Source organism: Rana temporaria, chromosome 9, assembly GCF_905171775.1.
Source record: "Rana temporaria chromosome 9, aRanTem1.1, whole genome shotgun sequence".
NCBI classification, from domain to species: Eukaryota; Metazoa; Chordata; class Amphibia; order Anura; family Ranidae; genus Rana; species Rana temporaria.
In genome coordinates this window covers 3,883,415-3,905,837 of record NC_053497.1, presented here as the reverse complement: position 1 = coordinate 3,905,837, position 22,423 = coordinate 3,883,415, and the positions used below count along the sequence as shown (strand labels likewise).

The 22,423-nt window shown below is 52.2% G+C and overlaps 2 protein-coding genes across 5 annotated transcripts in view; one reads left to right on the top strand and one right to left on the bottom strand.

Moving 5' to 3' along the window:
• Positions 1-859, bottom strand: part of TTC16 (tetratricopeptide repeat domain 16) — a 40,924-nt gene extending 40,065 nt beyond the window's left edge. For both annotated transcript variants that reach the window (XM_040322686.1, XM_040322687.1), the window contains exon 1: positions 689-859. The gene's annotated coding sequence lies outside the window, so the exon portion shown is untranslated. The remainder of the gene's footprint in view (positions 1-688) is intronic.
• A 420-nt stretch (positions 860-1,279) lies between these two features.
• Positions 1,280-22,423, top strand: part of LOC120913027 (RIB43A-like with coiled-coils protein 2) — a 29,306-nt gene continuing 8,162 nt past the window's right edge. Inside the window, exons 1-5 of one of the 3 annotated variants that reach the window (XM_040322688.1) lie at positions 1,280-1,436; positions 14,720-14,838; positions 14,918-14,999; positions 17,411-17,755; positions 20,329-20,447. In XM_040322688.1, the coding sequence (XP_040178622.1) occupies positions 1,295-1,436; positions 14,720-14,838; positions 14,918-14,999; positions 17,411-17,755; positions 20,329-20,447 (807 nt within the window). In that variant the 5' untranslated portion in view covers positions 1,280-1,294. Of the gene's footprint in view, positions 1,437-12,722; positions 12,909-14,682; positions 14,839-14,917; positions 15,000-17,410; positions 17,756-20,328; positions 20,448-22,423 lie in introns of those variants that run through there. The other 2 variants (XM_040322689.1, XM_040322690.1) reach the window with 2 other exon arrangements.

The following is a 22,423-nucleotide window of genomic DNA, read 5'->3' as shown; positions in this document are numbered from 1 at the left end:
CAGATCCAGCAGCCAGACCTCAGGGCCAGCGACCAGACCCCAGGACCAGCAGCCAGACCCCAGGACCAGAAGCCCAGCTTCGGCAGCCAGACCCCAGGACCAGCAGCCGGACCCCAAGACCAGCAGCCCAGCTCCAGCAGCCAGACCCCAGGACCAGCAGCCAGACCCCAGGACCAGCAGCCAGACCCCAGGACCAGCAGCCAGACCCCAGGACCAGAAGCCAGACCCCAGGACCAGAGGCCAGATCCCAGGACCAGACCCCAGGACCAGAAGCCAGACCCCAGGACCAGCGGCCAGACCCCAGGACCAGCGGCCAGACCCCAGGACCAGCAGCTGTGCGATCAGGCTGCATTTCATTGGCACTGGTAAGGCTGTATCATATTGGGGGGGGGGGGGTTCGGCGCTGGCGCGAAGCGTTACCTCCCCGAAATTTGTTTTTGCAGGTTGGGATGTCTGTAGAACCAACCTATAATCATATAGGATGGACGTATCTTTTTTTTCAACCTCACCTACTATGTAACTGGAGATATGGGACTGGAAACACTGCCTCATTATACTGACATGGGGGGGAGGGGGGATCAGTATAAACACTCCATACACATCCCCAGAGTGTGTCCTTCACTCTGCCTGTCTCCACACATCTCACTCACCCACATGACATTACATTACATCACATTACATGGCTCACATTATATCCGGGGACTCCTCTAATGTGTCCAACTTCATCTCACTATCTCCATGTTGGTGAGAAAGTTACATTGTTGTCATGGAAACCAGTCCTGCGTGTAAGGACCCTTAGTGGCTGTCCTGCACTGTGCCTGTTTACACAGACACCCTGGAAGGACCCCTAAGAGTTGCCCATCACTGTGCCTGTTTACACAGAAACCCTGGAAAGGACCCCTAGGAGCTGTCCATCACTGTGCCTGTTTACACAGAAACCCTGAAAGGACCCCTAGGAGCTGCCCATCACTGTGCCTGTTCCCCACACATCGCACTTCCTCCTCTCATTCCGCCATGTACATTATATCACACAGCTCGGTATTCTATGTACGGTGATCGTAGGATCAGGACGTTGTCGCTACACACACACACCGAGCACAGAATCCTGTATATACAGAGCCGCGTGTCTGTCCGTAGCTCCTCCCCCCTGTACTGGACTCTTCCATTCCTGACACACAGGGGTGTCCAGCTTCACATTGGCAACGTGTTCTCTTCTTACAGCGCCCCGCGCCCTCTATCCGTAGAGGAGAGATTTTTTTATTATTATAATTAGAGGAGAGAACTCAGACCGGACATGACCTTTTCTGATAAAACTATGACAAATAAAGATAAAAGTCAGGCCACCCCCCTTTTCTTTTATAGGGAGTCCGGGAATGGTTCAGTCCGTCTCCATGGTGACCAGTTGTTGTGTCCAAGGACGGCGGAGAGAATCGCAGGTTGGTGATCAGATCTCTATGATTTATAATAGAGGAGGATAGAGATTGTATAATACGGCGTCCATCATCATCGCACATACAGGAGGAGCTACAGGCAAAACTTTCCTCTTCTTTCTGGAGGGTTAGAGCCGGCTGTGTGTCCCCAACGGGGAGATTTCCCGTCACTTCCTGTCCCACAGACACAACAGGAAGTGGAAGGAGATCCCTCCAAAAGCGGTTGTCACCAGAAAGTAGAACTATAGGCAAAAGTAAATTTTCTCTTCCGTTCATGGACGGACACAGCAGCAATTGACCTTAGGGGTTATTATCCTCCCTTTTAGGAGATTGACTAGGCAGAAAAACAGCACGTTAAAGCGGTTCTCCACCCTAAAGTGGAGTCCCGCTGATCGGAACCCTCCCCCCTCCGGTGTCACATTTGACACCTTTCAGGGGGGAGGGGGGTGCAGATACCTGTCTAAAGACAGGTATTTGCACCCACTTCCGGCCACACGCTACGGGCAAAAGACGGGCATTCCGTCACATCCCGTCTGTCGCCCGTTGTGTGCTGGGAACACTCGGCTCCCAGCACACAGCGGGAGCCAATCGGCTGGCTCGGCGCGACTCGCGCATGCGCCGTAGGGAACCGGGCAGTGAAGCCGCATCGCTTCACTTCCTGGTTCCCTCAGCGTGGATGGCGGGGGGAGCAGCAGAGAGACGAGCGATCGCTCCTCCTCTGCTGCGATCAGCGCTGGACTCCTGGACAGGTAAGTGTCCTAATATTAAAAGTCAGCAGCTGCAGTATTTGTAGCTGCTGGCTTTTAATATTATGTTCCCATGGCACATCCGCTTTAAGTGTTAAACACTCCACACAGTACAGTACCTCCCAGGGGGGGGGGCGGTTCCCCCGGGTATAGGGCGACCACTAGGGTTGCCACCTGTTCGGGATTCACCCGGACAGTTCGGGTTTGGAATCATGCGTCCGGGTTTCACACTGTCTGAGACCCGGACACATTATTCAGACTGGACTAAGTCTCCCCCCTCCCCCTTCTCTCTCATGCCTCTAAGTAAGTAGGCCAAGGTAAATCAGGGTTCTTAGAGCACTCATTACGTCAGAGCTCCCCATTTGCACCAGAGGCCACAGTGCTCCCCCTTACATCAGAGTCCTTGCCGTACACCAGAGCATTCCTTATGTTCCAGTCCACAGAGTTCTCCCTTACATCAGAGTCCCCAGAGTTCCCCCTTACATCAGAGTCCCCAGAGTTCTCCCTTACATCAGAGTCCCCAGAGTTCTCCCTTACAGTCAAAGGGTAACTCTGGGGATTCAGATGTAAAGGAGTAACTCTGTGGACTCTGATGTAAAGGGGTAACTCTGTGGACTCTTATGTAAAGGGGTAACATACCTCCCAACTTTTCAACTTCAGAATGAGGGACAAATGAGCATACCCCCCAAACGAGGATCGGAGTTGTGGAGCGGGGGGGGGGGGGTTTTCGGCAATCGATGAACCGTGGGAATCACGGTAATCGCGGGGGGGGGGGGGGGGTGCCGCGAAATCGCGGGACAATAGCAGTGCTCGCGGGTCCGCGGGATTTACATTCACGCGAAATCCGGGACGGTTGGGAGGTATGCGGTAACTCTGTGGACTGTCATGTAAAGGGGTAACTCTGGGGACTGTCATGTAAAGGGGTAACTCTGGGGACTCAGATGTAAAGGGGTAACTCTGGGGACTCTGATGTAAAGGAGTAACTCTGTGGACTCTGATGCAAAAGGGGTAACTCTGTGGACTCTGATGTAAAGGGGGAACTCTGTGGACTCTGATGTAAAGGGGGAACTCTGTGGACTCTGATGTAAAGGGGGAACTCTGTGGACTCTGATGTAGAGCGGTAACTCTGTGGACTCTGATGTAAAGGGGGAACTCTGTGGACTCTGATGTAAAATGGGTAACTCTGTGGACTCTGACGTAAAGCGGTAACTCTGTGGACTCTGATGTAAAGGGGGAACTCTGTGGACTCTGATGTAAAATGGGTAACTCTGTGGACTCTGACGTAAAGCGGTAACTCTGTGGACTCTGATGTAAAGGGGGAACTTTGTGGACTCTGATGTAAAATGGGTAACTCTGTGGACTCTGATGTAAAGGGGGACTCTTGCGATTAACTTAATATGATTAGAAATATTATTTAAAAGCAACATCTATGCATAGTTTATGCCTACTAGGAAAACAAAATTGCTGTGCAACGCTGAAGTGTTCGGGTTTGGCCTGAAGAAAAGGTGGCAACCCTAGTGACCACGTGTCCCCGGGACTGTCCCGCATTTTGCAGTTCCGTCCCGGGGTCCCGGGCACCTTCATTCCAGGACAATACAGTGTCCCGGAATGAAACCGGCACAGCCACCCGATGAGCAGAAACTTGTCTGTTTCCCAGCCCAGGGTGTTCACCCCCGCCAAATGCCCTGCAATGCACTGCCCACTGCGCCAACCAGGGAGCAGTAAAAGCTGGTCATAAAGGACCGGGGCTGGGAAGCCGACATCCTTAAAGGGGTGTTCCACCTTTTTTTTTAGTTTTTTAAAAGTCAGCCGCTACAAAAAGTGTAGCTGCTGGCTTTTAATAAACTGACACCTGCTCCACGGCTCCAGCGACGCGCCGGCCGGGGGTCCGCTCCTCGCCCCCCCTCCCCGGCCGGCGTCTTCATTCTTAGTGTGGGCACCCGGCAGTGACAGCTTTCGGCTTCACGGCCGGGCACCCACTGCGCATGCGCGAGCGGCGCCGTCCGATTGGACAGGCGCTCGCCTACACACAGAGGGGCTGTGAAAGGGCGATTAAGCTAATCGCCTTTCCAGCCCCTCAGCGGAAGGAGGAAGTGTGACAGGATGTCCCCTTCTCCTGAAGCCCCCACTCCCCCCCCCAAAAAATTACATGCCAAATGTGGCATGTAAGGGGGCAAGGAGTGGGTTAAGCGGAAGTTCCATTTTTAGGTGGAACTCCCGCTTTAACCACTTAAATGACGGTGGACGAAATGCTGTATTGTTCCAACAGAACGTCATATGACGCGCACCCGTCGCATCACTGGGAACACAGTGCGCGTGCCCGGCGGCCGCCGGGCACCCGCGATTGCCCAGTAACTGAGCAGGGATGTGGAGCTCTGTGTGTAATGATGGGGTGTAAACACAGAGCTCCACGTCCTGTCAGGGAGAGAGGAGACCGATCTGTGTCCCTTGTACATAGGGACACAGATCGGTCACCTCCCCCAGTCACCCCCCCTCCCCCTACAGTTAGAACACACCCAGGATACACATTTAACCCCTTCCTCACCCCCTAGTGGTTAACCCCTTCACTGCCAGTCACATTTATACAGTAATCAATGCATATACTGTTCACTGTATAAATGTGAGTGGTCCCAAAAATGTGTCAAAAGTGTCCGATGTGTCCACTATAATGTCGCAGTCCTGAAAAAAAAAACGCAGATCGCCGCCATTCCTAGTAAAAAAAAAAATCATTATGTCCCCTATTTTCTAGGCAATATAACTTTTGCGCAAACCAGGTTATTGCGATTTTTTTTTTTTTTTTTACCAAAAATATGTAGAAGAATACGTATCGGCCTAAACTGACAAAAAAAATATATATATTTTTTTAAAAATGGGATATTTATTATAGCAAAAAGTAAAAAATGTTGTGTTTTTTTTCAAAATTGTCGCTCTATTTTTGTTTATAGCCCAAAAAATAAAAACCGCAGAGGTGATCAAATACCACCAAAAGAAAGCTCTATTTGTGGGGAAAAAAAAGGACGTCAATTTTGAGTCTTCCGCTGTCAATGGGCTTCCCCGCTGACAGCTGAATACAAAAAAAAAAAAGCTGCTAATAATAAAAACAATAGTGGTGTGGAGTCCCCCCTCCCCTAGTCCATTTCAGACCCTTTGGGTCCTTTGGAAGCTTCCAGATTATGATAACCCCCCTGCCTTGCAACCACCAGCCAGGGTAAGATGGGGACGTGGTGCTTTGGGATGGGGGGGGGTAGAGCCCGTGGGTGCTGGTATAGACTAGGGGAAGGGGGCACTAGGTTTTTTTTTTGCTTTTTCTTTCAATAGCCGGGTGCCAGCAATTGCAACCGCGAGTCAATTTAAATGTGATTTGACCCCTTCTTTTTCTCTTTAGATGTCATTTTCGCTGCAGCAGGTTCTATACATGGTACAGATGCGCCACTTTACAGGCAGACTAAGGGGACCCCCCCAGGCATTATATTTAGAGGAATTGTATATATTTTTTGTTGTACTTTAAGCATAACTATAATCACTGGTCCTGAAAAAAACAATCATTTTAAAAAAAATATTTTTTAGCATTGATACATGTCCCCCAAGGCAGTACCCTGACCCCCCCCCAATACCCCTATTATGGCCAATAAAAATTGGCAAATTTATGTGAAGGAGGGGGATGTCCCTGAATGGCAGTTTGAAAATGTGGTCACCCTACCCGGGTACATCCCCCATTCTCTGTTCTGGGTGGTCGGCCGTGAGGTGGGGGGGTCCGCCTGGGGGGCTCCATCCTGTGGCTGGGGGCTGTGTCTGCTATCGGGGGGTGCTGTGTTGTTTTAATTACTGCCGTGTGTGTGCGGGGGGGGGGGCTGCCCGGGGGTCCCTGGTGTTTGCTGGTGTGTTTACTTTGTTTTTTTCTGCACTATTGCGGCTGCCATTTTGCCTGTGCCTTTATTATTGAGTAAGCAGAGGGGCGGGGGCCCTGCCCGGTGGATGTGTCAGTAGGAGTCATTGTGTGTGTACAGAGCTCCGAGGTGACAGCGGGCACAGAGCGGGCAGCAGAGGGTAGCGGATACTGAAAAGAGCCATACAGGGGGGGCAAAGATTTGCCAGAGCGCAGCACAGGGCACACACTGTGGATGCTTGCTACCCCAGGAGGGGGTCTTGATCTGGTGAGTGCGGGCTACATCAGAGCACGGAGGAAGGGGGCACAGAGTGGAACACCAAAGGGTATGAAATGGACTAGAGGAGGGGGACTTCACACCACTATTTTTTTTTATTGGCAGCTTTTTTTTTTTATTCAGCTGTCAGCGGGGAAGCCCATTGACAGCGGAAGACTCATCAGATGTCGGATGTCGGCTTCCCAGCCCCAGTCCTTTATGACCAGCTATTACTGCGCCCTGGTTGGCGCAGTGGGCAGTGCATTGCAGGGCATTTTGCGGGGTGAACACCCTGGGCTGGGAAACAGACAGTTTCCACCGTCGGCTCATCGGGTGGCTGTGTCGGTTTCATTCCGGGACACTGTATTGTCCTGGAATGAAGGTGCCCGGGACCCGGGACGGAACTGCAAAATGCGGGACAGTCCTGGGCAATCCGGGACACGTGGTCACCCTAACCTGGGGGAACCACCCCCTGGGAGGTACTGTGTGGAGTGTTTAACACTTAACATGCTGTTTTTCTGCCTAGTCAATCTCCTAAAAGGGAGGATAATACCCTAAGGTCAATTGCTGCTGTGTCCGTCCATGAACGGAAGAGAAAATGAACTTTTGCCTATAGTTCTACTTTCTGGTGACAACCGCTTTTGGAGGGATCTCCTCCCACTCCCTGTTGTGTCTGTGGGACAGGAAGTGACGGGAAATCTCCCCATTGGGGACACAGAGCCGTCTCTAACCCTCCCTTAGTCTATCCAGAAAGAAGAGGACTGCACTTTTATATTGCAGCACAAAGTATTCAACAAGCAATAACTCAGCACCTTAACGTCACATGGACTAAATTAACCACTTATTTATATTTATTTATTATTCCTCATATTTTTTTTTTCTTTTTATTCATATGTATACTTTAATGTGTACTTACTAATGCACTTTACATTTCATATGCACTTGTGCACATACAGGAGTGAGGTCATATCACTCAATATTATTTATGGTTTAATCAATTATCCATATCACTTCATTGCATTTATTTATTTATTATTTTTGATTCACACTAGTAGGCGCCAACACCTACTAATCCCTTCTTTTTAATTAGTGATCGGCGGCCATTTTCTTGAAGCCCGCATGCTGTTTTTTTTTTTTTTGCATGTCGGCGGCCATTTTGGATGGGTTTTTTTTGCCTCTAGTGGCTAGATAAACGGCTCCAGACCTGCAGCACACTTCCTGAGGCACGGCACAGCACTCTGAGGGACGGCACAGCACTCTGAGGCACGGCACAGCACTCTGAGGGGCGGCACAGCACTCTGAGGGGACGGCACAGCACTCTGAGGGACGGCACAGCACTCTGAGGGGCGGCACAGCACTCTGAGGGGACGGCACAGCAATCTGAGGGGACGGCACGGCACTCTGAGGGGACGGCACGGCACTCTGAGGCACGGCACAGCACTCTGAGGCACGGCACAGCACTCTGAGGCACAGCACTCTGAGGCAGACAGCAGTAGTACAGCCTGGTCAAGTGGTGAGCCCTCTGAGGGGGTCCCCTGTTCTCTGCTGCGGCCGGGAGGGTGGCCTGTGGGTCTTGCCTTGCAGTCCAAGGGCGGCTATTGGGCGGGTCAGCATGGCGTCCGAACCGGAGGCTTCTCCCCCAGACACGACAGAGTTAACCCTTCGTGCCCCTGTTCCTGCGGCCTCTGTGGATGCTATGACGGCAGTCCTTGAGGCGTTTGTCGCCAGGTTTGAAGCGGCTGCTGGCCAGAGGGGGGGTAAAAAGCGCCCCCTCCCCCCGCCTTCTTCTGGGGATGCCTCTGACACGGAATCGGGCCCTGGTTCCGAGGTGTCAGAGGATGAAGGCCTAGCCCACACGGACAGTGAGGATGACTCTGCTTCAGGGTCAGCGCATGATCGGGCGCTAGTGGGAGCTCTTATCACTGCGGTGCGGGATACTCTAAAACTTGAGGATTCGGCGGAGTCATCAGAGACGCCGGTCCCTTTTGGGTTCCGCAAGCCGCCCCGCGCCGCAAAAGTGTTTCCTTGTGTTCCTTATCTGGAAAATATGTTGTACAAGGAATGGGATACGCCGCAGAAAGTTTTTTCTGTCCCGAAATGCTTTGCGGCCCGTTATCCCTTTGAGGAGGACTTCCTGAAAAAGTGGACCTCTCCTCCGCCAGTGGACCCCTTTGTGTCCTGGCTGAACAAGGCCACCACGTTACCTGTGGAAGGGGCTCCCGCTTTCAAGGACCCCGCCGATAGGAGGGCTGAGGCTGTGACCCGCTCCTTATTCACAGTGGTGGGGTCGGCGGTGAGACCGGTTTTGGCCGGGGCTCTGGTGTCACAGACACTTACCGAACAGGCAAAGTTGTTGCATAAGGAGCTGGAGGAGCATCAAGCCCCTGCGGACTGTGTGGCGCTGGCCGACCAGTTGGTGCAGGGCCTAAAATTTGTCTGCGAATCGGCACTGGATACGCTTCCCTTGCTCTCCAGGGCCTCGGCCTACGCGGTAGTGTTGCGCCGCCTTGTCTGGCTGAAGTGTTGTGAAGTGTCTTCTGAAACGGCCTTGGTGGACTTGCCCTTTAAGGGTGAACGGCTTTTTGGGGCGTCTCTGGATGACATCATAAAAGAGGCCACGGGAGGCAAGAGCACTCTGCTCCCACAATCTGGTAAGGAGCCTCGCCGTAGGCAAGGACCCTCCTTTACCGCCCCCAAGCGCTTTTTTCGTCCGCCCGGTGCGGCAGGTAAACGTTCCCACAGCGCTAAGGCGCCCGCTGCGGGGCAGAAGCGCCCCCTGTTCCGCAAGCCCAACAAGCCTGCGGACAAGCCTGCTTCAGCATGAAGGTCTGCCCCCGCCCGGGTCTCGGGTGGGGGGGCCGGCTTCGCGAATTAGCGGCTCGGTGGAGGTCTCTTCTTTCCGACCGTTGGGTTTGCGAAGTTGTTTCCTTGGGGGGTACAAGATATCCAATATCCAATAATTGGACTGAGTCCAATGTAACTCCTTGACTGACAATTCACACAATTCTAATGGAATTCACAGGGTGCAACACCGAATCCTGCCAGGAAATACAAATTTCACTCTTAAGGTGTTGTACTCACCAGATTGTTACCAGCATTGAATAAATCCAATCAATACGATCCGTCCCAGCAGCTCTCTTCCAGGTGTATGTTGGCGATATTCATTGGGTGTAGGCGTGCAGCACAGCGGACATGCAAGGGAAGCAAAGGAGACATATAAAAAATTTGTATACGAAATTTGGGATAGGTGGCTACAGGCCGCGGAAACCCTTAGCATGACGAATCCTCCTTCCTTTCTTCCTAAAACTACCATCCACTAGTACCGTATTTATCTGCCTATAGCGCGCACCGGCGTATAGGGCGCACCCTAATCTAGAAGGGAAATTCCTGGGGAAAAAAAATTAATTACTTAAAATGTTGGTGTCTTCGATCTGGCGTCTGTTTGCGGCCGTGCGTGGGATCCGTCTGCGTCTTCCTTGCGGCGTCCGTCTGCGGCTTCCTCGCGGCATCCGTCCAGGTGTCTGTCTGCGGCTTCCTCGCGGGGTTCGTCTAGGCGTCCGTCCGCGGGGTCCGTCCAGTCCTCCATCCGCACGTTGCCCAGGGTTGCGGCAGTGTTCGTTTTTGAATTAGGCGCTGAGCCGAGAGGAGCCGGATTTCCTGTTTGCTCGACTCCTCTCGCGTGGCTGCGAGTGTAGCCGAGTGCGCAGTACGCTTGGCTCTAGGCTGCGGCGCTCGGCGCCTAATTAAAAAAAAAGACACCGCTGCAACAGTATCGGCGTATATCGCTCACCCACGATTTCCCCCCGATTTTAATGCGGGGGTTCACCCAAAAAAAAAATGTTTTTAAATTGCATCTAGCAGATCCAGCATACTAAGGACAATACATTGCGGCAGTTTTTTTTTTTTTTTTTTACCTTTACACCTTTTACCATTTTTTTACCTTTTATATCCTGATGTTGTCCAGGGCTTCTGTGTTCCGATGACTGCGTGACTGGGCGTTCCTATCCTTCCGTTCGATGATTGACGTCTTGTGAAACAGGTGACCTGTCGCACAACGCGCGTCACCAGACGCCGGGAAAGTGCAGAGCTGCGAGTCGGCACTATACGGCACCTGCGCAGTCAGCTCTACACGGCGGGCGCAGGCGCCGTATAGTGCCGACTCTTAGCGCGGGTATTTCCGGAAATCTGGTGACGCGCGTTGTGCGACAGGTCACCTGTTTCACAAGACGTCAATCATCGAACGGGAGGATAGGAACGCCCAGTCCCGCAGTCATCGGAACCCTGAGGCTGGGACAGGAACGCCCAGCCCTGGAGTCGTCAGAACGCGGAAGCCCTGGACAAAATCCGGATATAAAGGTATGTACAGAGAAAAAAACTGCCAAAATGAAGTGTCCTAACTATTGTACTTTTAATGTAAAAAAAACATTTTTAGGGTGAACCTCCACTTTAAGGGGAAAAAAGTGTGCGGTATACGCCGATAAATACGGTAATTTTGACCCTTTTTGGAGGTGAAATGCGCTGTATCCGGATAAACCTGCTTAGTGGATGAGTAGAACCCCCTCACTACCTTGCTGTACACAAACTCCCATGCGGATATGCGAAAGAACGAAAATATTGCCAAAATAGTGTAATATTGTTTTAATATAAAAATGGGTATCCTAAAACAGCCAAGTGGCTCCTTACTTTATAAAGTGCCCCGAACCGGGCGCTGAGGCTAGCTCGCGTGCCAAGGAGGATGAGTGTCCCGGAATACTGCTAAACTGGCGTGCGTTCCACCTCGCTAACGCCGCGAACCAGCGGGACCGGAAGTATTGATAGGCGCGTGCGTGACCAGGTACCGCCTCGACGGAAATCCCTTTATTGACTCCCAGAAGGTGGTTTTTCTGGTGGCAATTCCTTCGGTCAGACGGGTGTCTGAACTGGCGGCCTTGCCTTGCGAGGTTCCTTACTTGGTCATCCACAGGGATAAGGTGCGCAGCCGGCGTTCCTTCCTAAGGTTGTTTCGGCCTTTCACATTAATGATGACAATGGCCCAGATTCAGGTACATTTGCGCTCTATTTGCGGAGGCGCAGGGCAACGATTTTGCCCTGCGCCCCCGCAAATATTTAGCGCTGCCCTCGATTCACGGAGCAGTAGCTCCGTAAATTGCGAGGGCGCGCCGGCAAAATTGCCCGGCGTAAGCGCGCGCAATGTAAATGATCCTGCCGGGGGCGGGAATCATTTAAATTAGGCGCGCTCCCGCGCCGAGCGTAGAGCGCATGCTCCGTCGGGAAACTTTCCCGACGTGCATTGCGGCAAATGACGTCGCAAGGACGTCCTTTGCTTCAAAGTGAACGTGAATGGCGTCCAGCGCCATTCACGAATCACTTACGCAAACGACGTAGATTTCAAATTTCGCGGGAACGACGGGTATCCTTAGCATTGGCTGCGCCTGCTATTAGCAGGAGCAGCCTTACGCTAAGCACGCCGTACGGGAAACGACGTAACTTGCGTACGCAGGGCCCGCGCAACAATTGTGAATCGGTGTTAGTATGCAATTTGCATACTATACGCTGATCACAATGGGAGCGCCCCCTAGCGGTCATCGCAAGAATGCAGCCATAAGAGCCTTATGCCGCGCAGATTTTAGGCTGCAGTCGGCGTTACGATGTTCCTGAATCGGGAGCATTCGTAACGCCGGAGCGAGTAAGCAATTGCGCTGCGTAACCTATGGTTACACAGGCGCAATTGCTTCTTGAATCTGGGCCAGTGTTCTTCCATCCTTGGTGTCCTCGTCCCGCGAATCCAAAAGAGGCCGCGTTACATTGCTTGGACGTGGTTCGGACCCTACGGGTGTACCTGTCTGCTACGGCTCCGTTTCGGAGGTCGGACTCACTGTTCGTGTCGGTGAAGGGTCTGGCGGTCTCGTCGGCCACCATTTCTAGGTGGATCAGACAGGTCGTGCTTCAGGCCTATGCCCTAAAGGGGCGGGCGCCCCCTTCCCGGTTACGGCGCATTCGACCAGGGCGATCGGTGCCTCTTGGGCTTTCCGCCATCAAGCGTCTGTGTTACAGATATGTAAGTCGGCGACCTGGTCGTCAGGCCACACCTTCCCAAAGTTTTATATGGTGGAGGTGAGTGCGTCTTCGGGTGCCTCCTTCGGCCGCAGGGTGTTACAGGCGGCAGTTTAAGGTTGAAGTTCCTCCGTTGAGGAGCTCTGGTTTGTTTGGGGTGAAGTTGGTTTGCTGTGTTATCTTTCCCACCCCTCGAAATTTTTGACACTGCTTGGGGACGTCCCTAAGGTCAAAGGATGCTGTGTCCGTCCATGAACGGAAGAGAAAATAGGATTTTTGTACTCGCCGCAAAATCCATTTCTCTGAGTTCATAGACGGACACAGCACCCACCCCTCCTTTGTTTGTACTGCTTGTTTACGAACTGGGGCTGCAGAGCGGAGAATGGGGGATGTACCCGGGGGACCCGCCCCCTGGGAGGAGCTGTGCTGAGAGAAGTGTTGCTGTTTTCTGCCTGGTCTCTCCTGAGAGGAAGGATAATACCCCTAAGGTCAATGCTGCTGTGTCCGTCCATGAACTCGGAGAAATGGATTTTACGGTGAGTACAAAAATACTATTTTTTTTTTTTTTTTTGCCATCTGTGTCCCCATTGGGGAGATTTCCCTTAATTTCCAGTCCCACAGTCACGACAGGAAGTGAGGGGGAAATTCCTCCAGAGCGGTTGTCATCAGAAAGTAGAACTATTGGGAAATGTTTATTTTTTGCCATCTGTGTCCCCATTGGGGGAGATTTCCCATCACTTCGTGTCCCATAGACACAACAGGAAGTGAGAGGAAAATTCTGCAAAGGGAAGAAATCCCAGAACCAGTGTCCCCATTGGAAGATTTCCCTTCACTTCCTGTCACAACAGGAAGTGACAGGAAATTCCTCTAAAGCGGTTGTCACCAGAAAGTAAAACCTATAGGCAAAAGTTTTTTTTTTTGCCATCTGTGTCCCCATTGAGTGAGATTTCCCATCACTTCCTGTCCCATAGCCAAAACAGGAAGTGAGAGGAGATCCCTCCAAAATCGATTGTTACCAGAAAGTAGAACTATAGGCAAATTTTTTTTTGCCATCTGTGTCCCCATTGGGAAAATTTCCAGTCCCACAGTGACGACAGGAAGTGAGGGGGACATTCCTCCAAAGCTGTTGTCACCACAAAGTAGAACTATAGGGAAATGTTTATTTTTTGACATCTGTCTCCCCATTGGAGGGTTTCCCTTCACTTCCTGTCCCATTGTCACAACAGGAAGTTAGAGAATGTCCCTCCAAAGCGAGGGAACCTCTGAGCCAGTGTCCCCATTGGAGGATTTCCCTTTACTTCCTGTCCCATAGCCAAAACAGGAAGTGAGAGGAAAATGAGAAAACCAGAGCTAATGTCCCCATTGGAAGACTTCAGTGTATTAATGTTCCTGTGACAACCCAAAAAAAATGGAATTTTCCTTCTTTCAAAAACCTGAAAAGGGTTCAAATCCCTCAAGAGATGAAGGTAAATCTTCCAATGGGGACACCTGTTTCAGGGACAACTGTCAACTAGTTCATTTTGGATAGTGTAAGGGAGTGTTAGAACCACATTCTGGCCCCCTCCCTTCAATCTATCTGTATCCCATTGGAGAGATTTCCCTTCACTTCCTGTCCCTTGACTAAAACAGGAAGTAATAGGAAATCCCTCCAAAGTGAGGCCATCCCAGAATCAGTGTCCCCATTTAAAGATTTTCCTTCACTTCCTTTATTATAGCCAAAACAGGAAGTGAGAGGAAATCCCTCCAAAGTGAGGATATGCAAGAATTAGGGTGCCCATTTAAAGATTTCCCTTCTCTTCCTGTCCCATGACTAAAACAGGAAGTGAGAGGAAATCCCTCCAAAGTGAGAGAATCCCAGAATCAGTGTCCTTATTTAAAGATTTACCTTCTCTTCCTGTTCCATAGCCAAAACAGGAAGTGAGAGGAAATCCCTCCAAAGCCAGAATCGGTGTCCCCATTTGAAGATTTCCCCTCACTTCCTGCTCTCTAGCATAAAAGAGGAAGTGGGAGGGTATCCCTGGTTGTCACCAGTCCCCATTGGAAGATTTCCTCTCTCTTCCTGTTCCAGTGACAACCTATCATTTCTTTCACTCTGTGATAAGCCATGTGGGGGGGGGGGGGATGGGTGGGGGCACAGGAAGCAATAAAAACATGAAAGAGGTTGAAGACAGTTTTGCGGGGGTCACCTGTCTAAGAGGAGAACCCCCTCCTTCATGTTGGTAGATTTTATCCCACTTCCTGTTGTGTCTTAGGAAACAGGAAGTGAAGAGATAATATACGTCATTTGATTTGTTGATTGGACGTTTCTAGAAATATCCTGCTCAGGGCTCCGCCTCTCTTCCTGCAGCCATGTATAAGCTGGACCTGCCCGCAGATCCCAAAGAAACAGCAGCCATAGAAAGGAGAAGAAATATGGAACAGCAAAGGCAAAGCCGGATCTTCAACGCAAAAGTCCGGACGATTGGGGTAGGCTGGCTCCTCCTCCTGAATTATGGCCCCTCCCCCTTCTATCTGATCCTTTTTATACCCGCTGTGCCCTGTGTAGGTGGATGTTCCCACGCTGGAGAGACAGACGGAAGAACGGAAGGCGATGGAGGGACTGGAGAGAGCCCGGGACCGGGCATTCGGTGAGCCTTCCGCGTTCATACGCTCAGCGGGCCAATCAGCAGCTCTACAAGTATATTCCTCTAACACTGAGGGGGGTCTATTTATAAACATTCGTTGGACGAACGTCAGAAACATTCGTGAAAGTTGCTTTAAATGTTCCCGTAATCTCTCCAATAGATGAATTCCTAGATAGTCAGCGCCATCTAGTGGCCAAATGCCGTATATTCAGTTTTTCTGAAACACTATACCGACTTTGCCCACTAGATGGCGCTGACAATGTAGGAATTACCCCATTAGAAAAATTACGGGGAAACGTCATCCGGCTTGCAGGAAATGTTTCTGACGCTCGACCAACAAATGTTTTATAAACCGGCCTCTGATAGGAGACGCTCTGCTGCTCTTCTGTCCCCACCCCACCTTCTCATCCATGAATGTAGCATTGTGCGGCTTTCAAGGCGGCGGCCATATTGGAGGAGGTGCAAGTTATCACAGGATGGCTCTTACCTGTTCCTCATCTGAAAAGCAATCCGCTGTGAATCACTTTTCAGAGAATGTTGGTCAGGTTGACGTCACCTCCATTCTCCCCCCTTACATCAGGGTCCCCATTCAGAGTCCCCCCCCCCCCTTACATCATGGTCCCCTTCAGAGTTCCCCCCCCCCCTTACATCATGGTCCCCTTCAGAGTTCCCCCCTTACATCAGTGTCCCCATCAGAGTTCCCCCCCCTTACATCAGTGTCCCCATCAGAGTTCCCCCCCCCTTACATCGGTGTCCCCATCAGAGTTCCCCCCCCCTTACATCACTGTCCCCATCAGAGTTCCCCCCCCCCCCTTACATCGGTGTCCCCATCAGAGTCCCCCCCCCCCTTACATCAGTGTCCCCATCAGAGTTCCCCCCCCTTACATCGGTGTCCCCATCAGAGTTCCCCCCCCCCCTTACATCAGTGTCCCCATCAGAGTTCCCCCCCCCCCTTACATCGGTGTCCCCATCAGAGTTCCCCCCCCCTTACATCGGTGTCCCCATCAGAGTTCCCCCCCCCCTTACATCGGTGTCCCCATCAGAGTTCCCCCCCCCTTACATCGGTGTCCCCATCAGAGTTCCCCCCCCCCCCTTACATCGGTGTCCCCATCAGAGTTCCCCCCCCTTACATCGGTGTCCCCATCAGAGTTCCCCCCCCCTTACATCGGTGTCCCCATCAGAGTTCCCCCCCCCTTACATCGGTGTCCCCATCAGAGTTCCCCCCCCCCTTACATCGGTGTCCCCATCAGAGTTCCCCCCCCCTTACATCGGTGTCCCCATCAGAGTTCCCCCCCCTTACATCGGTGTCCCCATCAGAGTTCCCCCCCCCTTACATCAGGGTCCCCATTAGAGTTCCCCCCTTACATCAGAGTCCCCCCCCCCCCCGTTACATCAGTGTCCCCATCAGAGTCCCACCCCCCTCACTTAAAGTGGAGCTCCACCCAAAATGGAAAATCCTGCTTTAAAGCCTCCTCTCCCACTCCGGGGGGGGGGGGGGCGGCAAAGATTTGTGCTAGGAGGGGTGGGGGATTTCAGAAGGGGGCAGATTTATACTGGGAGGAGGGGGAATTGTATGCAGGGGGGCAGATTTATACTGGGAGGAGGGGGAATTGTATGCAGGGGGGCAGATTTATACTGGGAGGAGGGGGAATTGTATGCAGGGGGCAGATTTATACTGGGAGGAGGGGGAATTTTATGCAGGGGACTGATTTATACTGGGAGGAGGGGGAATTGTATGCAGGGGGCAGATTTATACTGGGAGGAGGGGGAATTTTATGCAGGGGGCAGATTTATACTGGGAGGAGGAGGATTTTATGCAGGGGGCAGATTTATACTGGGAGGAGGGGGAATTTTATGCAGGGGGCAGATTTATACTGGGAGGAGGGGGAATTTTATGCTGGGGGCAGATTTATACTGGGAGGAGGGGGAATTTTATGCAGGGGGCAGATTTATACTGGGAGGAGAGGGAATTTTATGCAGTGGGCAGATTTATACTGGGAGGAGAGGGAATTTTATGCAGGGGGCAGATTTATAGTGGGAGGAGGGGGGATTTTATGCAGGGGGCAGATTTATACTGGGAGGAGGGGGGATTTTATGCAGGGGGCAGATTTATACTGCGAGGAGGAGGATTTTATGCAGGGGGCAGATTTATACTGGGAGGAGGGGGATTTTATGCAGGGGGCAGATTTATACTTGGAGGAGGAGGATTTTATGCAGGGGGCAGATTTATACTGCGAGGAGGAGGATTTTATGCAGGGGGCAGATTTATACTGGGAGGAGGGGGATTTTATGCAGGGGGCAGATTTATACTTGGAGGAGGAGGATTTTATGCAGGGGGCAGATTTATACTTGGAGGAGGGGGACATTGGCTCTGACCTTTGTATAAACGGATATATATACACCTTGTATTGCAGACGCGGACAGACAGCGGTGCGATAAGATCGCCATGATGCTGGAAGAAAGGGAGGGTCAGGTCGCCCGGGATCTGGATAAAGCCGTGCTGCAATTCAGAGAGCAGCACCAGCAGCCCGGGACCAGGAGGGAATATGACCTGTACGACCCGGACGCACTGAAGAAGGAGCGGCCCGCCCGCGTCGGCGACCACGATCCCCGCTGTGGGCCTGCCAGCTTACAGAAGCTTGCCGGAGAAGACCTGAGCGAGAAGGAGAGAAAGAAGCTGCAGGCGGAGCTTTCTAGGAAGTGGCTGTCAGACCAGAAAGAAGAGAGGAAGAGGAGCGAGGCGCAGAAAAAATACGCCGGTCAGTTGGAACGATCGAATGGAAACATTTAGCCCCCCGGTTCACATTGATGTGAAATCGGACGGGAATCGGATTGCATGGCTGAATTTGCATCGCATGTGATGCGCATAGGGATGTGGTGCGATTCCTGTGCGAATCACATGCAGCGTCCCGCACTGCACAAGTGTAAACCCGGGCTTAAAACCTAACTACACCTACAATGTCCCTTTAATAGTAATACCCAAACCCAGGGCTGGGGGCGCTGTATTCCCCTCTCAGACATTCACCGTAAGCTTTGTACTCTATGAATGAATACAAAGTCTCCCGATTGGTTGAGGTGAAGAACGGGATAGCATTTGCTCACCTTTCCACCTCAGCTATATCCAGCATATAGCTCTGTGTTCCCCAACAGTAGGAGGAGAACTTTCTTTCCCCCTCCCGGGGGAAAATAGAATTGGGCTGAGTGCGGCTCAGCCATTCACAGACAGCTTTGTATTTTATGAATGAATACAAAGCCTCCTCTGATTGGCTGAGGTGGAGAATGTGATATCATTTGCTCACCTTTCCACCTCCACCAATCAAAGGAAGTTTTGTATTCATTCATAGATTACAAAACTTACTGTGAATGGCTAAGCAGCATTTAGCCTGACTCTATTTTGTTTTTCCAGGAGGGAGGGGGAAGTTCTCATCCCAACGCCAAAACAGCGCTGTACGGCTAAGACTACATACAGGTAAAACAGAGCGCCCAACAAGCTCACCTATTAGTGCAGCAAATAGCTTATTTGGGCCTCCTTGGCCTTTATCTTGGGCCTCCTTGGTCGGGTTGCCACCTCATCCCTTTAAATCCGAACACATATTAATTACACAGGTTCTGTGGCTGATTAAGGTGGTAACTGAACTCGCTTGGCACCTTATCTGCAATAAATTAGCCTCAGAACCCGTGTAATTCATATGTGTTTAGGTTTAAAGGGATGTGGTGGCAACTCTACATCTTACCCTTAGTTTGGGCCTTTAGCTTGGGCCTCCTTGGTCAGGTTGCCACCTCATCCCTTTAAATCCGACTCCTTGGCCCTTAGCTTGAGACTCCTTGGCCCTTAGCTTGAGACTCCTTGGCCCTTAGCTTGAGACTCCTTGGCCCTTAGCTTGAGACTCCTTGGCCCTCAGCTTGAGTCTCCTTGGCCCTTAGCTTGAGTCTCCTTGGCCCTTAGCTTGGGACTCCTTGGCCCTTAGCTTGAGTCTCCTTGGCCCTTAGCTTGAGTCTCCTTGGCCCTTAGCTTGAGTCTCCTTGGCCCTTAGCTTGAGTCCCCTTGGCCCTTAGCTTGAGTCTCCTTGGCCCTTAGCTTGAGTCTCCTTGGCCCTTAGCTTGAGTCTCCTTGGCCCTTAGCTTGAGTCTCCTTGGCCCTTAGCTTGAGTCTCCTTGGCCCTTAGCTTGAGTCTCCTTGGCCCTTAGCTTGAGTCTCCTTGGCCCTTAGCTTGAGTCTCCTTGGCCCTTAGCTTGAGTCTCCTTGGCCCTTAGCTTGAGTCTCCTTGGCCCTTAGCTTGAGTCTCCTTGGCCCTTAGCTTGAGTCTCCTTGGCCCTTAGCTTGAGTCTCCTTGGCCCTTAGCTTGGGACTCCTTGGCCCTTAGCTTGGGACTCCTTGGCCCTTAGCTTGGGACTCTTTGGGCCTTAGCTTGAGACTCTTTGGGCCTTAGCTTGGGACTCTTTGGGCCTTAGCTTGGGTCTCTTTGGGCCTTAGCTTGGGACTCTTTGGGCCTTAGCTTGGGTCTCTTTGGGCCTTAGCTTGGGACTCTTTGGCCCTAAGCTTGGGACTCTTTGGCCCTAAGCTTGGGACTCCTTGGCCCTTAGCTTGGGACTCCTTGGCCCTAAAAAACTATTAAATAGGACGACATTCAATGTGGAGTTCAGTTTTAAAGAGACCCTGTCACCTTGATATAAAAATCAAAGAGCTTGATTCGTGATATTTCCCTGTCCCACTGTCTGTGCGTCCATCTCCTTTGTATGCCCCCCCCCCCCCCCCACCCCTGCTCCCTATGGTTCCTGATGTAGGGACTGGTGAAAGGAACCACAGCGCTAATTGGGGGGACCAGGCAAGTCAACCTGTGGCCCTCCAGCTGTTGCGGAAGTACAAGTCCCACCATGCCTCTGCCTGTGGGAGTCATGCTTGTAACTGTCAGATTTGCAATGCCTCATGGGACTTGTAGTTCCGTAACAGATGGAGGGCCGCAGGTTGAGCGCCCACGTCAGGCAGCGGTATTTCGGGAATACAGAGGAGAACAGCAGCGTGGACAGTGGGATGGGGAAAAAATATGAGGACCCCTCTACCTGCCGAAGTAGAGACGGAGTACTTACCTTTCCTGATGTCTGTGCCACCAAAAGGAGAAATTCTCTATAGGACAAACAAGTGGCGACCACCCCCACCTATAACTGGCATTTGCAGCAAGGTGCCCACAGAAAGGCAACGCATGTCCCAAACAAAAGATTTCCCAGCACACTTACCAGCCAGCCTGCAAAACACCCCAATTGGTTCCTGTCTAACAGTCGTTAACACGGATGGTTTGCTTATGAATGATCTTGGACTATGTGCTCTTCCCAGATGAATTGTATGATAAGAAGAGGGTGGAGCTGGATGAGAGAGCGCAGCATCTGACCAAGATGGAAGAAGAATGCCGAAAGGCTGTGAATATGGCCGTCACTAACCTCAACCAAGCGCTGGTAAGTCGCACAGACCGCAGCATGTTATACCTGAATAAATTTGCGAAGGGTGGCCCTGAACCTCCTCTTCTGTGGTCCCTCGCTGGCACTCTAGGCTCCTCTTCTCAGTGCCCCGCCATATGAAGCTGCTTCCTATGGGGTGCACCTGCAGGCTTGCTCCCATGCCAGGCTGTGCGTGTCTATAGACACACAGAGTGCGGCTCGGCCCCATCCCTCGCTGAATTTGTTGGACAGAAGCAAAAGTAGACGGCTTCCGCTGCTGCCTCTGTCCTGAGGGGAGAAAAAGAGACCAGCGCCGCTGGAAACGGGCACAACATGACGGGCACATCGCTGGAGACGGGCACAACATGACTGGCACATCGCTGGAGACGGGCACAACATGATGGGCACATCGCTGGAGACGGGCACAACATGACGGGCACAACATGACTGGCACATCGCTGGAGACGGGCACAACATGACTGGCACATCGCTGGAGACGGGCACAACATGATGGGCACAACATGACTGGCACATCGCTGGAGACGGGCACAACATGACGGGCACAACATGACTGGCACATCGCTGAAGACGGGCACAACATGACTGGCACATCGCTGGAGACGGGCACAACATGACGGGCACAACATGACTGGCACATCGCTGGAGACGGGCACAACATGACTGGCACATCGCTGGAGACGGGCACAACATGATGGGCACAACATGACTGGCACATCGCTGGAGACGGGCACAACATGACGGGCACAACATGACTGGCACATCGCTGGAGACGGGCACAACATGACTGGCACATCGCTGGAGACGGGCACAACATGACTGGCACATCGCTGGAGACGGGCACAACATGATGGGCACAACATGACTGGCACATCGCTGGAGACGGGCACAACATGACGGGCACAACATGACTGGCACATCGCTGAAGACGGGCACAACATGACTGGCACATCGCTGGAGACGGGCACAACATGACGGGCACAACATGACTGGCACATCGCTGGAGACGGGCACAACATGACTGGCACATCGCTGGAGACGGGCACAACATGATGGGCACAACATGACTGGCACATCGCTGGAGACGGGCACAACATGACGGGCACAACATGACTGGCACATCGCTGGAGACGGGCACAACATGACTGGCACATCGCTGGAGACGGGCACAACATGACTGGCACATCGCTGGAGACGGGCACAACATGATGGGCACATCGCTGGAGACGGGCACAACATGATGGGCACATCGCTGGAGACGGGCACAACATGATGGGCACATCGCTGGAGACGGGCACAACATGACGGGCACATCGCTGGAGACGGGCACAACATGACGGGCACATCGCTGGAGACAGGCACATCGCTGGAGACGGGCACAGCATGACTGGCACATTGCTGGAGACGGGCACAACATGACGGCACATTGCTGGAGACGGGCACAACATGATGGGCACATCGCTGGAGACGGGCACAACATGACGGGCACATTGCTGGAGACGGGTACAACACAGGATTGAGTGAGGATTCGGGTAAGTATAAAGGGGTGGGGTGGGGGGGGGGGTGATACTTCCACTAGAACATGTTTTTACTTTATTAATGCAGGGATTGCATTAATGTGATATTAAAGGCCTTTCTATTTTTGTCTTTTTTAAATAATAAACACTTACCTGCTCTGTAATGGTTTTGCACAGAGCAGCCCCCAATCCTCCCCTTCTCGGGGTGCCTCCCTGGCGCTCTTGGCCTCTCCCTCCTGCCGAGTGCCCCCAGAGCAAGCAGCTTGCAATAAGGGCACCCAAGCAGGCTCATTCAGGAGCCACAGGGTCTGTGTGAACATTCACACAAAGAGCCGTGGCTTGGCCCCATCCCCTCTCTCTCCTCATTGGCTCAGTGTCTGTGATTGACAGCAGTGGGAGCCAATGACTCCTGCTGCTGTCTCAGTCAATGAGGAGGGAGAATCCTCGGAGAGCTGATAA